Source organism: Schistocerca serialis, chromosome 4 (assembly GCF_023864345.2).
Source record: "Schistocerca serialis cubense isolate TAMUIC-IGC-003099 chromosome 4, iqSchSeri2.2, whole genome shotgun sequence".
Classification (NCBI taxonomy): Eukaryota; Metazoa; Arthropoda; class Insecta; order Orthoptera; family Acrididae; genus Schistocerca; species Schistocerca serialis.
In genome coordinates this window covers 440,290,493-440,305,347 of record NC_064641.1, presented here as the reverse complement: position 1 = coordinate 440,305,347, position 14,855 = coordinate 440,290,493, and the positions used below count along the sequence as shown (strand labels likewise).

Genomic DNA, 14,855 nt, shown 5'->3' with positions numbered 1-14,855 from the left:
TAATCAACTTGGCTGCAGTAACGTCATTGTCTTCCATTGAAACAACGTTAAGTCAAATATTTCTCAGCCAACAGACCGCATTACATAACATATAAGAAGAGAAAATGTACAAATTAATTGAAGGAATAAATCAGAATTTTTTGAAGTAGAAAGAGCGCATGCAATGAATGCACAAGGAAAGATTGCGTCTAAAAGGGAGCGGAAGTGGCAGACTGTGTAAGACTTACTAAGGCACTGTATTGCCCACTACTAAAAGTAAAAGCAGCACTTTATTGACCTTGACGGAAAATCCTTAGTGCTATGTGTAAAAGACAAGCTGCCTCACAGAAACAAAGTAGTCGTAAATCGCTTTCTGTCTCAAAGTAGTATAATGTAATGTGAAACTGGATTGTACTGTATTCTTAGTAAGTACCATACTTTTACACATACTGTGATGATGAAAGTTGAATTTATTATAAGCCTGCTCGGAAGTAACTAATGTCTTGATAGAATACTGTGGCGAAAACACTTCTTGTTGACCCCCGAAATATGTGTCTACCTGCGTTGCGCGTTAAATTCGGCTTCGACAAAAGCATTTGCGAAAGCCGTCGGTTAACCTTCACGTCGATTCATGTACTTGTGAGAGAAGCATCCAAGAGTCAATTAAGCAAAAATAAAGAAGTATTTGTAGGAAAGCAAATTACGGAATTACTGTCTAAACATTTTCTTTGTTTTTTGCATGATATTGAATGAATAGCGAGATTGTCTTTTAAGAAGTGTCTACAAGAAATTCGGAGATCATCCAAACTTATGATATGCAACGCGTCACTTAAACTGCCTTTCTTGAATGGTCGTTTGGACTTCTTTTCTGATAACCTTGGCGCCGTAGTGACGAACATGGAGAACGGTTCCACAAGGACATTTCTGAGGTAGAAATGCGTTAGGGCGAATGGGCTACCGCAGTGTGTCACATGTAAAAACCAATTATTGTTTTTGAACTTCCACTGCTATGGGTGTGAATTCTGAATCCTCCGTGGTCATGCTGACAAACTTTTATGAATTTATTTGTAAAAGTATAGACAGTGGAAATTAAAATGTCCTCTGGTTCCTCTTTGAGCTCGAAGCCGGCCCGCTTGTCCTACCCTCGTAGTGTGTCAGAATTGTTGTCACAAATCGCAGTCGAGTAACATCTTTAAATCAAGTGTTCAAGAGATCACCAGAATATTTTGAAGAAGAGAAAAATGCGTACAAAGTTAGTTCCGCACGCTTTTGCTCGCGACCAAAAACGACGACGCGTTGACACCGGCAACGACTTGACTGAAATGCAAAACGCGGGCAATTCTTTCCTGGAAAGAAAAAAAAAAGAAACACCACGGGTGACCACACATTGTGTTGTCATTACGAACCTACCACAAAACGACAAACTGCAGAAATTCAAATGAATGGTCAACGCTTTGACGACATACCGACTTTCAAGCAAATGTCAAGTGCGAGTTGAACACCCCAAAGACAGTTTCGCATGGTTCTGTGAACGTTCTACTCAAGTGACGGTCGACTATTGGGAATACCTGAACCATTAAAAGACACCACCTTAACTTTTCTCTGTTTTTTATTAACCTGCTCCTACTCTTTACAGGGTACTAGCGTTGTAACAAATCTCATTAGAGAGCTTTCTCTGAAAATACACTCCCTAAATTTGGGAGTTCTGTACAAGAAATAGTCATAACCACCAATCTAAAAAAAGCGATGTAAATGTAAAATGACTTGTTCTACATCGTTAAGATTTAACGTGCAAAATGAACGTAAAACAAACGAATAATTGGTATAGCACATGAACAGGATCCTGTAAACAGAGCAGAATTTTCCAATCTTTTGGGTATTCATATTGATGGAAACATAAATTAGAAGAAGCATATTCTGAGCTACTCAGACAATTGAGTTCAGCGTCTTTTGCTCTTCATGTAATTGCCAAACGAAATAACCTCCTGGCATTTTGCATCTTTCCAATCACTGTCAGTAGTGACTCATGAAATAATGTTCTAGGGTAACTCATCACCTAGAAAAAAAAGTACTAATTGTATAAAAGCGAACTGTAAGAACAGGTATTCGTTTGCGGTCGTCATGTAGGCACCTCTTCAAGGAGTTTGGCATTTTAACTGCATCACAAAACATAAATTCGCTATTAAAATTCGTTATAAATAATCATAAGCAATTTAATAAAAGTAGTGACGTCCGTACCTGGAAGAAAAGAAATGACATTTATTACCCATTATATTAAGTGGCTCAGAGTAGTTCAGTATCCACCAACACATTTTTTTATCATCTGACAACACAAATGTCTGACATGTAAAAAAAGTAAGATTTACATCTAACTTAAAACCATTTTCACTCCTTCTATATCATGTACGCATTTTTATTTAAGATCTGGTTGTCTGTGAAAAGAAAACATACAAATTTTTAAGGGTAGTTGCATGATTAGGATTAAAATTTTTGTTATTTAATGTTAATACTAATCACGTATACGCATCCTGTAAACTGACTTGCCCCACATCATTTAGATAAAAAAAATCATTCAAATGATCCATAGAACATGTAACTGTATTGAAACTTTTTGAATGAAGAGGTAGTAATATATATATATAGAGTCCCCTAATCATTTGCAGAAAAAAACATTACATGAAGATTGTGTCAGAAACGTAAATACTGAAATTAGACGTGGGTTCAGAAGCGAATTATCTTCCTGAAACAGTGTATATTGTTCTTGTCACTGAAAAAACTATATTGACAGGTATTAAGTATTTTCTGAACGGTGGTCAGGAGATTGAGACGTCAGTGTATGGAGAAGGCTGCGCGCCAAGGTCGGATGACAATGCACCGTCAGGCGTTCATTGTTTACGAAATTGTTATGCGCCGTGTGCGTTGCATTGTGCTCCTTCGTACTGAAAGGTGCATGGCGCAAAAGCGTGTGCAGCTGTAGAAATGCTGGCAGTGAGTTTGCGTGAGCTGTGCAACATGAGCAGTGTGGTGTCACGTCGATCGTCACTCCGTTTAGTATTGAGAATATAACAGCCACGGGTATTCTACGGCAAGAAATTTTCAGTGAAAAATCACTGAAGCAAAGAGTGACACATATTCGACTAATTGTCGACATATTCACCCCCGTCCCTGCAAACGCCAGAGCGAAAGTTTGTAATTATTTTTCGATCCGCTGACATAAGACATCCGCATGGCTGCTATTGGGGTGCCGATGTTAACTGTTGGTCGTCGTTGGCAAAACAGTCAATAGATATATTAATTCAGCTTGTCGAGATGACCTCGGAATTCTAGAAGAATACTGTCAATCGTGTATGTTATCTCTAACACCATTCAACTCATATTCTGAAGTTATTGTTCGAAAAACATTGGATGTCGTCAGCAAAAAAATCAAAATCAATGGCACAGGTCTAAACAACGTCCGCTACACAGATGCTGCGCGGGGTAGCCGCTCGGTCCAGGGCGCCTTGTTACGGCCCGCGCGGTTGAGTCCTCCCTCGGGCATGGATGAGTGTGTTGTCCTTAGTGTCAGTTACTGTAAGTTAGATTAAGTGGTGCGTAAGCTTACGGACCGATGACCTCAACAGTTTAGTCCCATAAGACCTTTCACAAATTTCCAAATTTTTGCTACACAGATGACACTGTAATACCCGCTAACAATATACACCTGCAGCTTCTTCTAAATAGGATTAGCATCACCGGTAAGCAGTTGGAGCGTGACATCAGTTAAAAAACCTACAGGCATTAGCAAGAAGTGAATAGACAATATGACCATCAATTTAGATGAGAACATTAGTGAGTCAACAACATGACGAATCAAATGCAGGCTAACGGAAAAATTGGGCAATGATGAAAAATTGTAACGAGATTTGTAGTGTCACTTCTCAGTTGATATTTCACAGGTAGCATTTCAGAAACTCAGTTATCTGCCACGCAACCACAATAATCAGTTTGTTATGCACGTATGAACTGTAAAGTGCTATGTCACTGGTCCAGTTATATGGAGCAGAATTTTGAACAATTTTACCCTCATCCGTTATGAACAGGTGAAGGGGTCACAAATGTGTGTGTGTGTGTGTGTGTGTGTGTGTGTGTGTGTGTGTGTGTGCGCGCGCATATGCCACATGTTAAAGAACCCAGAGGTACAGCATGTGACAAACGATGAGGTACTTTCAAATATAAAAGTAGTTTTACTGGTTTGTTTTTTACGTTTGCATGTCTATACTATATGAAAGATTATTCATCTCAAAAAAATTAATATCTTGTAAAGTGTGCTTTTGATTAAAGACGTTTGATGATACTGAATAATTTCCTCTCCCCTCCTCCGGAGGATTCATCACAGTAAAACTAAAACCTCACAGAGATAACAAGGCAGATTTTAATTTCATGTTTTTTTTTTTCTTTTTTACAGAACTCGACTCGGCGAGAGGATGGTGAGCATGAGCTCAACACTCGTCGAGACGGTCTCCATCAACTATGAAGACTTCAACGAGAGTTTTCTCACTTGTGGAACTTGCCTATGTAAGTAGCCAGCCCATTCCATCAAGCATGAAAGAATATAATTAACAACAGTCATTTCGGTTTCGGTCAAAATTTGAACAGCAGCTGTCTATTCTTTTAGTTTTGTTTAAAGCATAATCTTCAAAAAAATTCCAGTGTGTGCCATCTTAACATTGTCTGTCTGTCTTTGCTGCAGGTGGAAACATTCAGCTGTGTATCCGACTGAGTTTATTTACTCAGCTATCTTGACATCAGCAATTTGTGAACAGAGCTGCAAATATTTTCATTCTTTTATTATTGCCATGGCAGTATTTGAACAGTGACCATGTCAAATGTGGTGTCTTGCCCTCTCGTCTCGTATATAGCGCCTAAGGGATGCTGCGTTCTCGAATGCTATACAACAATTAAAGATAACATTAGTAGTTTTATTTCAATAAAGCATACTGACAATGCTTATCTTTGAAATAACAGTGGTGTCGCAAGCGATGGGCGACATGCTACATAAATCAGAGTCCTTTGGTATATATAATGTTCAAGCAAGTTAGGCACACAGTTTGTGGATCATTACTAACTGCTATCGTAGCACTCTCTGCCAGGTCGCGCTGATACTCTGCGAATACTGTCCACTAATGTCCGCCCTAGGCGGGTAGGAGCGGCGCTTAAATTCTCCTCCTGCAGAGCCGCTGCTGCCGTGGTGCAGTCCTAATCAGCGCACCACTGGCCGACGTCGTTTCACCGCCTTCTCTTCTCTTGCGTTCATTTTCGTTCCGGCGCTTGTGGTTACGCCAGAACATCAATGGCAATGTATAATGTGATGCTGAATATGCTGCTGAATGTAACACGAATGTAGGTACTTCATTCACCTCTTACATCGCACATTTACTTCACGTACACCCTTCCCTCCAAAGTCTCTCTATTTTACCCACCTTCGTCACTGATTGTTTCCTGTTTTTTTTTTTTTTCCAACTTTCATTGTCATTTCCCATACTTTACGCTGAAGGAATTATGAATCATATTGTAGTCGTAAAAGCGAAGGATATAATAATCATCTCTGATCCGTGTGTTGAAAATCCTTTTGAAATGGTTTCTGCTTCAGCTACTGGCATATACGTATCTCTATTGTCTCAAATATTCATAAAAGATGTTAGAATTCTAATTGTCACACCATCAGGAAATGGCTCTAATGATGAGAAAGGAATAGTTGCAAGTGCAATAGCTGTATCTCATTAAATATGACTGACGCAGAAATGCTCCTTGAAGAAATCGCTGGGCATCTTTGAATTTTTGATACTATATTTATTGTTATATAAATATTTAGTGTTATCAATCTGAGGATGTTAGGGGGGTGGGGTGGAAGCAGTGGCTAACCTAAGTTATTTAATGAAACTGAATGTTTGCAGAGAAAGTACTTAATATAAATTAAGAATCATGAAGTTCAATTTCAAGAAGCATTTGTAAATGTGTAATTTGTCATTGTATTTAGATTAAAAATACTAGGAAAACCTAGTTTTTACTGGTTAAATAGCTGACACAATGACAACACTCAGAATAAATGATCTGAGGACAGAACTACCTGATTCTTCAAATAAGAACTTGGGGATACAATGATACTTCTCAATGTAAGAGGCCATGTGTAGCAAATAAGAATAATTGTCTTGTAGTGAAAAGGAGATAAGATTCTTTTCCGGAATTTCGCCACTACATATCCAGAAGGATATTGAAGGAACTCGCTGCTGTTTAAAATCTGTCAAGAAATTACATAACGAAATCTTAATACCTAAGAAAGGCAAATTATATACTATACACAGAGGCAAAGAGGACCTAAAAATCTCTGAAACGTCTCTTAATGTACTATATGTTCCACTGTAGAGCCAACTGTGAAGATTATATGGAGAACTCTAGTATTAATACAGACACAGGTTGTAAAACTCTGGCTTATCCAAGTGTACCTCAAGATTTGCAACTGCTATTTTACCCGCTGCTAACCCTGAATCAGTTCCAATAAATAACACACCATATCACCAGCAGTAACAACACAGAGGAAAATAATTAGCCAATATATTGCTGCCTAAGTTACTTCTGTCGTTAAAGAAAGAGAGTAATGATATATTAAGATAACTGAGTCCAAACAAGCTCCAAAAGATGTCTGTGACCTCAAATGATGAATGCAAATTTGTATGCAAGTTCCAGGCCAGTGAGTGAGACAGTAAATATTGTAATTTCTCCCCCTCCTGATTTGGATTCTTAAACTTACGGAAGGGAATGGGGAGGGAAAGCCTCGTCGATAAATGGCTTATGTACTTCTCTGGAACGTAAGAAGTTTCCGAAACACATGCAGAGGAACTAAACTTCTGCCACAGTGAACATCTCTCACGTCAGTGTAACGGGATAATAGATTCCAACAAAGGGATTATATCAGTAGGTCAGTGTTATACATGTGATTAAGTCATTCCTCCTCCTACTCCTTACTCTGAAAACTTATGCTAAATCACGTGGTGTAAAAAGGCAAGTTCTTTTCAAGATAACAATGTGTAATATTCATCTTTCACCTTGCAGAGCACTGGATAGACCAACTCTTTTTGCTTCTCCAAATTTCCCAACTATACCTACAACTTAAAAGGGTTCAATGTATGGAATTTTTTTGTGAGATACAAAGTCCGTCAGCCTTAAAATTACAGTTATTGAGAACCCTACTGTATCAGAGAAGCTATGCTATGTCAGTACAGGCAGTAATACGTCATCTGGCGTCCTCCTCGGCTGACATCCTCCTGCTCATCTGCCGTCGTGGGACCTGCGCAGAGGGAAGCGGTCACTGACTTGGCACTATGGTTACTGCTTGCCTATCTGGACTCATCTACAAGATACAGTAGTCTCCAAAATGAAGCATTCACTCACTCACTCACTCTCGCCATGTTCTGCAGGCCTCACAAGAGCAACACAAGTCCAGTCAACGAAGGAAAGTTAGGGGAAAAAATTCGTGAAGTCGCAAATTTTTCTGCAGTAGTAGGGGTGGAGGAGTGTAATAAATAAAATCTAATAATACTGATCAGTGGGGTGTGGGCTAGAATGTGTGTGTGTGTGGGGGGGGGGGGGGAGGGGGGGAGGAGGGGGGGTTTGAAGAACATTTTTTGTTTTTCTTGAATAACTCAAAACTGCGGGTTCTAGCAAGAATGTTTCGCAGTACACAATTGTGCTACAGTAAATTTCCTACAGAAAAGACCCTTTTCATTTTTCCCCAGGACTCATAGTTTCGCGTAGCAGGGGATGGTAAAATTGCAGATTATTAAAAACAGTGTTTTAATGGTACATAATTAATCCATACTGTTAAATAATACTTGTTAGGAATACTATTAAATGTTTGTACCATATCTAAGTGCAGCAGAACGGTGTTAATGATTAAACTTTGTTTTGGGGGTGTGACAAGATGGAAAAATTGGGGTGGAGGGTAGGAGCACAAGGGTAGGTAGGTCGCAAGATCGTGGTCATGCACTTCCCTCCTTCACAGGTCTGCAAAATGAGTAACGAGCAGGTAGTTCTCCATTATCTCTGCCTCACTACGTTACAGAAATCAACTACAGGGTATTTCACAAAGTTATAACGACCCTTCCGCAGCTCGACTTCTGAATCACTGGTGACGCAGTGTGTAGTCATGCCAGGGGGTGTTAATTCTGCACAGAGTATGTTAACGCTACATGGAATATAGGTATGAATTGTAAGGATTACTCATTATGAAAAAATGGTTCAAATGGCTCTGAGCACTATGGAACTTAACATCTGAGGTCATCAGTCCCCTAGACATAGAACTACTTAAACCTAACCAACCTAAGAACATCACACACATCCATGCCCGTGGCAGGATTCGAACCTGCGACCGTAGCAGCTGCGCGGTTCCGGACTGAAGCTCCTAGAACCGCTCGGCCACAGCGGCCGGATACTCATTATACTAACTCAAGAAACGCGTATGGACAAAATATGTGTAAACATCTGCACACTGTTCTACTCTGCTAGAGGGGAAATCAATTCTTAGTCACCCTCTTCGGCAGCTGTCGCGTTCTTCCGGAAAGGTAACTTCTCCTACCACGAGTGCAGATCGCTTTTCAGTTTACAGACAGACGCTACCTCCCCAGCGTCCACTTATCCCATGTGAGTAGACAAAACACTTCCATGAGTTCGTGTTTATATAGTGGAGTTACCTTCAGTTTACTAAGTATGTATTTATTTGTAGTTACTAAGAGACATTATGCAGAAAAGCCCAATAGCTGAGCTGTCAACTGCCTACCACCCTGAAGAGCCCGTCCAAGGTGTAACATGCTGACAGTATGTTTTGGACAAAGTCGATTTCATTTCTCGGGTGTCAATGGCTGGAATACGTTTCGTAGCTTGAGGGTATCAAATGCATCACCCAAGCATCAGCTCTCCCAGCTTCTGAAGAGCCCCAGAGGCCTAAATTGGCTCCCTCTGTAATAGTAGGTCACCTAGGTATGATTGACCTTCAGATATTTCAACAAAAGTGAACCAGTGCATTACAGCAGATACCGTTCTAGTTTTAAACATGATCAGTCCCATTCATCAGGCATAGTTACACCCACCTTGCAAGGTAGTCTGCGGATGTGTGGCAGGTGGCTCCACCCAGTGCAGCCAGCAGTTCCTGAATGGAAGAGATTTGTGCAACCTGCAAGTGGCGCTGTTAATGGTGATGAGTGCAGTATCTTCATGTCAATCGTTAATTCACCACCAAGTGAGTACAACGTGGCCACACGGTTGTACTGGGGTGGTCCGAGAACATTTTCCTACACAGGCGACTTACCATTTCGCATCCCCCCTTTTCTTCCCCCTTTCCAGCGTACGCTTTCATCCATGTCAGTTTTCCCTACTAACTGTGTTACAAATGTATACAAATCTTGCACTTGGAAGCCTCTGTTGCCCCTCACAGCGTGGCCCCCAAGCGGCGGCTTTCGTCGCTTGGGAGTTAAACCGACCCTGCAGACAGATAGCAGCAAGATGCCATATTTACCAATTCAATCCCTTTCCCAGCAACGCTACATAGGTCAATAGGTCACTGACAACATCATTATACTTACAAATGAAGCATCTCTCAGGCAATGTTTATAGGAACGCATTTTACACAAATTCGCGCTTAATCCAGGTGCATATGTTGTCCTTCCGGAAGGATTTTTGCAGAGGAAATTAGAACTTCTCATACTGCTTATTTATTCTACCGTCCGACAGACAGCATTAGCATACACTTCATCCACCTGACCCGTTCTTTTGTTAAAACAACATTTAGCTTTCATTTTTGAGCCAGCATTATTTTGTGTTTATGAGAAAAATTGGACTGCTGAAAATGTATTATCTGCCTGTTCTTCTAGTTGATAGTTAAGTGTAACTTCTCTGTGCACATACTGTATGTGTTAGAGAAGTAAATGTTCACATATTCTCTCAGAATATCATATTAATATACCGTATCTTTAAGATTATAAGACGCACCTTAATTTGTAAGGATCTTTTTAGAAATAAAATTTTACCATTTTTATCATCAGGTTGCAAAGCCAGACTAAAAAAAATAATTCTTCGCTTATGAAACTGAACTGACCTTGAAAATCCTTGAAAATCATCTTAACTTTCTTCTTCTTCTTCTTCGTCGTCGTCGTCATCATCGTTGTCCTCTTCTTATATACTGTACTTCCAATTTATAGCTCGCATCATATGAATACCTTTTTTTCCATTGCGAAAAAGCTGCTAACAAAAAATATGCTGTTACTAAACACAGATCACGCCCCCCCCCCCACCCCCACGTCCAGGGAGCTCGTCACTCGGGCGGGTTCGTGCTTGGCTACCACGGGGCCCCAGCCTTTGCAGCATCTTTTCCCTTCCGTGCTGCATGTCTGTCCTCTTGCTATTCTTTTCCCCCTCCCTTGGGGAACATGTCTGGAATGTTACTGAGAATGTTCCACTTGTCTGTCAAAAATGGTTCAAATGGCTCTGAGCACTACGGGATTTAACATCTGAGGTCATCAGTCCCCTAGAACTTAGAACTACTTAAACCTAACTAACCTAAGGACATCACACATATTCATGCCCGAGTCAGGATTCGAACCTGCGACCGTAGCGATCGCGCGGTTCCAGACTGAAGCGCCTAGAATCGCTCGACCACAGTGGCCGGCACTTGTCTGTCACTGACATAAGAATAGTCTCACCGCTGTTTTTCGTTCCCTTTTCCTTTCTTCAGTTCCCTTCTTCTGTCCTTCCTCGACTTCAGCGTTTGAGGTTCATCTTTTTCTTCTTCCTCCTTGTGCGCTCCTGATGGCCGGCCCACGCGTCTGACCCGTAAAAGGTGACTGGGTAACGCGTAATTCACAACCCCGGGTCGACAGGTAGGGTTCTAACTTATCCCCTGGTACAGGCCACGACCAGGGAGGGGTGATTGTCTGCGCTGCTACCTTCCCAGTTTGCCGGTTGGTCTCTCTGTCAGGTGTTCAGGAGATGTGACCTGAGGTGTGAACAATGGCATAAGGCGGATACGCCCCCTTGTGAAGGGGGCCTCCAGTTGGAAGGAGCGCTCCATCGGAGACGCTGGCAATCACGGGGGATTTTCTCGCAATGAGCCAATCATCCTCACAATCAACGTCTACGGAACGTAAACGTAATGAGCCTAACGATTCACAGTCCCTTCCAGCTGCACCACAGTTCCTCGTGGTTTTACGTACTGAAGAAGGCCAGTCCTTTGCAACGGTAAATCCGTTTATTATTCAGAAAGGTGTTGACGCCATTGCCAGACATGTGAAATCCTGCTCTCGTTTACGGAATGCCACTCTGCTTTTGGAGACTACTTCTGATTCTCAAGCTCAACAACTGCATGCCGCGTCGCTTCTCCACGGCTACCCTGTTCGATTCTGTCGCTCGCAAATTATTGGCTAATCGCAAACCCCGCGTTCTCCCGTCTGGCACTTATAGTTCTGTTCTTATTACCTCTCACTCCATGAAGGACATGGCCACACAGAAATGCGACCTCAAATTCAGCTCTGAGGTTGTGAAGTCGCCCACTGTCGAGGTAGCATCGCCATCAACCCATCCAACTGTGCAAAAACCATCAAACTCCCGCCTCTAAGGGGCGAAGCCACCAGCTACACAACCGGTAGGCCGGAAAGGATCGGAGTACTCCCGTGAAGACTTCCTATATCCCTCGAGCCAAACAACACCTGAGTCTCCCTCTGCTAACTGGAAAGACTCGAAGTAGTCCAACAGATGCAAATGGTCTTCTCCTTTGACTCGATGATCCTCTTCGACGGTGCCACTTGATAGCTTAGCCTGTCCGGCCCCAGTGTCGCCAGTGCACACCACCATCCGTTTTTCTGCGTTGGACTCCACAAACCGACAGCTCAAGAAAACCGATGCTTCTGTGGATCTCATGGAGCAGGATCCTCCCGCTTCTGTGCCCTGTACTAGCGAGTTTTTGCAGGCTGCCACTCGGCAGCCGCTGATGTGACACCCTTTCATTTCTTCGTCATCATGACTCTCTTCCAATGAAACGTTCGCGGCCTTTGGTCACACAAAGAGGATTTACAGCTGCTTTTAGGACCACAGCGTCCCCTTGTACTCTGCCTTCAAGAAACAAAATAGTGTCCTCACGACCGCTTTGAGCTTTCACAATTCTTCCCAGATCGTTTCGACCTTCCCCCTGAGGTCGGCCGGCAGGTGTGGCCGAGCGGTTCTAGGCGCTTCAGTCTGGAACCGCGCGACCGCTACGGTCGCAGGTTCGAATCCTGCCTCGGGCATGGATGTGTGTGGTCCTTAGGTTAGTTAGGTTTAAGTAGTTCTAAGTTCTAGGGGACTGATGTCCTCGGAAGTTAAGTCCCATAGCGCTCAGAACCATTTGAACCCTGAGGTCGGCATTCCATCTCATGGGGGAGTTAAGCTGCTCATACCGGATGACGTTCATAGTCCAGCCATCTCCCTGACTACCCTTATTCAAGCCGTTGCAGTTCGCCTTTTCCATCCTCACCTGACTTTTTCTCTCTGTACCATTTATGTCCCTCCGTCATTCAATGTCACCAGGGCAGACTTCCTTCAGCTTATTGGGCAGCTACCTCCACCATTTCTGCTACTCGGTAACCTTAATGCGCATATAAGTCAGTGCTTGGTAGAGCACTCGCCCGCGAAAGGCAAAGGTCCCGAGTTCGAGTCTCGGTCCGGCACACAGTTTTAATCTGCCAGGAAGTTTTATATCAGCGCACACTCCGCTGCAGAGTGAAAATCTCATTCTATGGGTGCTTTGTTTGTGCGTCTGCACATCCATCCCTCTTAAGCTGTCTCAACACTATCCACCGTCGTGGCATCCGTTGGCCACTGGCGCCTTTTACACTAGCGCGGTTGAGAGTCAGTATGCTGAAGCTACTGAACTACCACTGTCCTACCGCCGTGACTTTCTCCTCAGCACGTATGTATGCCGTTTGTCTGCTGTGCGTGGCCGCCTATCCTATGCCTCGTTCTTCGATGATTCCTTTAATCGCCAGTATGTGCCGCGTCCTTCTTCTCTGTTACCTCACGGAGTCCACTTTCATCACATGCTACGGCGGCTTAACTTCACACTAAACTTTCCCGATGGGTGTGAACCCTTCACCACCTTGGCTTCGTGAAGCGGCCCGTGTTAACCTTGGCCTTTGTTCGCTTCCTAAACACTACTCCAGCCTCGCTCTATCAGTTTCACGACTTTCGCATGGAAGTTCGCGATAGTTCAAAAATGGCTCTGAGCAGTGTGGGACTTAACTTCTGAGGTCATCAGTCCCCTAGAACTTAGAACTACTTAAACCTAACTAACCTAAGGACATCTCACACATCCATGCCCGAGGCAGGATTCGAACCTGCGACTGTAGCGGTCGCGCGGTTCCGGACTGTAGCGCTTATAACCGCTCGGCCGCCCCGGCCGGCCTTCGCGATAGTACCTTTGTACATACTGATGGCTCTCGGACTGACCGTGGTGTCAAATGTGCCTTCGTCATTGGCGCCCACGTCTTTCGATATCGGCTCGCAGCGCACTGCTCAGTCTTTACAGCCGAGCTCTTCGCCCTGTATCGGGCCACGGAATACATCCGGCGACACATGCTTTTCAATTGTGTTCTCTGCTCAGACTCTCTCAGCGCCCTTCAAAGTCTCTGTGCGCTGTAAACCACCCATCCCTTAGTGCAATGGATGCAGGAAAACTGTCACTTGCTCACTCCAGGGGGAGCTACTGTGATGTTTTTGTGGGTTCCTGGTCATGTCGGTCTCCTAGGATACGAGGCTGCTGCCAAGGCTGCAGTCCTCATACCTCAGCCCACTAGTTCCTATATTCCCTCCAGTGATCTCTGTGTTGCCGTCTCAGTAGTTAAGTCCCATAGTGCTCAGAGCCATTCCACTTCTGTCAGGAGGTGGTGTCCCTGTGACATCGCCATTGGTCCTCTCTTCATGGGAATAAGCTCGGAATTATTAAGCCTCTTCCAGCGGGTTGGACTACTCCTCTCGACCCTCCCGCCGGGAGGAGGTCATTTTAACTAGGTTGCGTATGGGGCACTGCCTTTTTGGCCATCGTCATTTGATAATTAGCGCTCCCCCACCACTTTGAACATATTGCACCCAAGTTTTAAATGTCCGTCACTTCCTGACGGAATGCCCATTTTTTAACCGTTTACGTTCCCTTTTGGGTCTGCCGTCTGACTTATCGGCCGTTTTAGCGAGTGACGAGCGGGCTGTCGACCGCGTTTTACTTTTTATCCGCAAAGCAATATGGAGAAGACCACTTAATTCTTAGTCTTGGACCTCCGTTTCTGTATGGTGCCTTTTGAAGCCCTTTCCTCACGTCCCTGTTTTTAGCTGTCTTCACCCCTAAAACAAAACAAAAGAAAACAAACAAACACAAATCACTACCAGTTCTAGTTCGCTGGCACCGTAGACTGCAATGACGTATCATAGGTTAGGCAGTGTTCACGGTTTGTGATGGCGGAGCGGGGGGGGGGGGGGGGGGGGAGGAAGGGGGGGGGGGGGAGAGGACTGTTAACAAGCTTGCAAATCCCCGCAACTCATATACGTACGCCACATCGGTGCGCTGTTACTGCCTGTTGTTATTGTTATTGTTGTTGTTGTGGTCTTCAGTCCAGAGACTTGTTTGATGTTGCTGTCCATGCTACTCAATCCTGTGCAAGCTTCTTTATCTCCAAGGTACTACTGCACCCTACATCCTTCTGAATCTGCTTAGCATATTCATCTCTTGGTCTCCTTCTGCGATTTTTACCCTCCATGCTGCCTACCAATCGATCCCTTCTTCTTGTCAAGTTGTGACACAAATTTCTCTCCTCCCCAGTTCTATT

At 43.5% G+C, this 14,855-nt stretch overlaps 1 protein-coding gene across 5 annotated transcripts in view; it reads left to right on the top strand.

The window, feature by feature from the left end:
• The window catches only part of LOC126475060 (tripartite motif-containing protein 2-like), a 454,750-nt gene that overhangs the window by 374,040 nt on the left and 65,855 nt on the right, over window positions 1–14,855 (top strand). For all 5 annotated transcript variants that reach the window (XM_050102612.1, XM_050102615.1, XM_050102611.1 and 2 more), the window contains exon 2: window positions 4,424–4,533. In XM_050102612.1, the coding sequence (XP_049958569.1) occupies window positions 4,424–4,533 (110 nt within the window). The remainder of the gene's footprint in view (window positions 1–4,423; window positions 4,534–14,855) is intronic.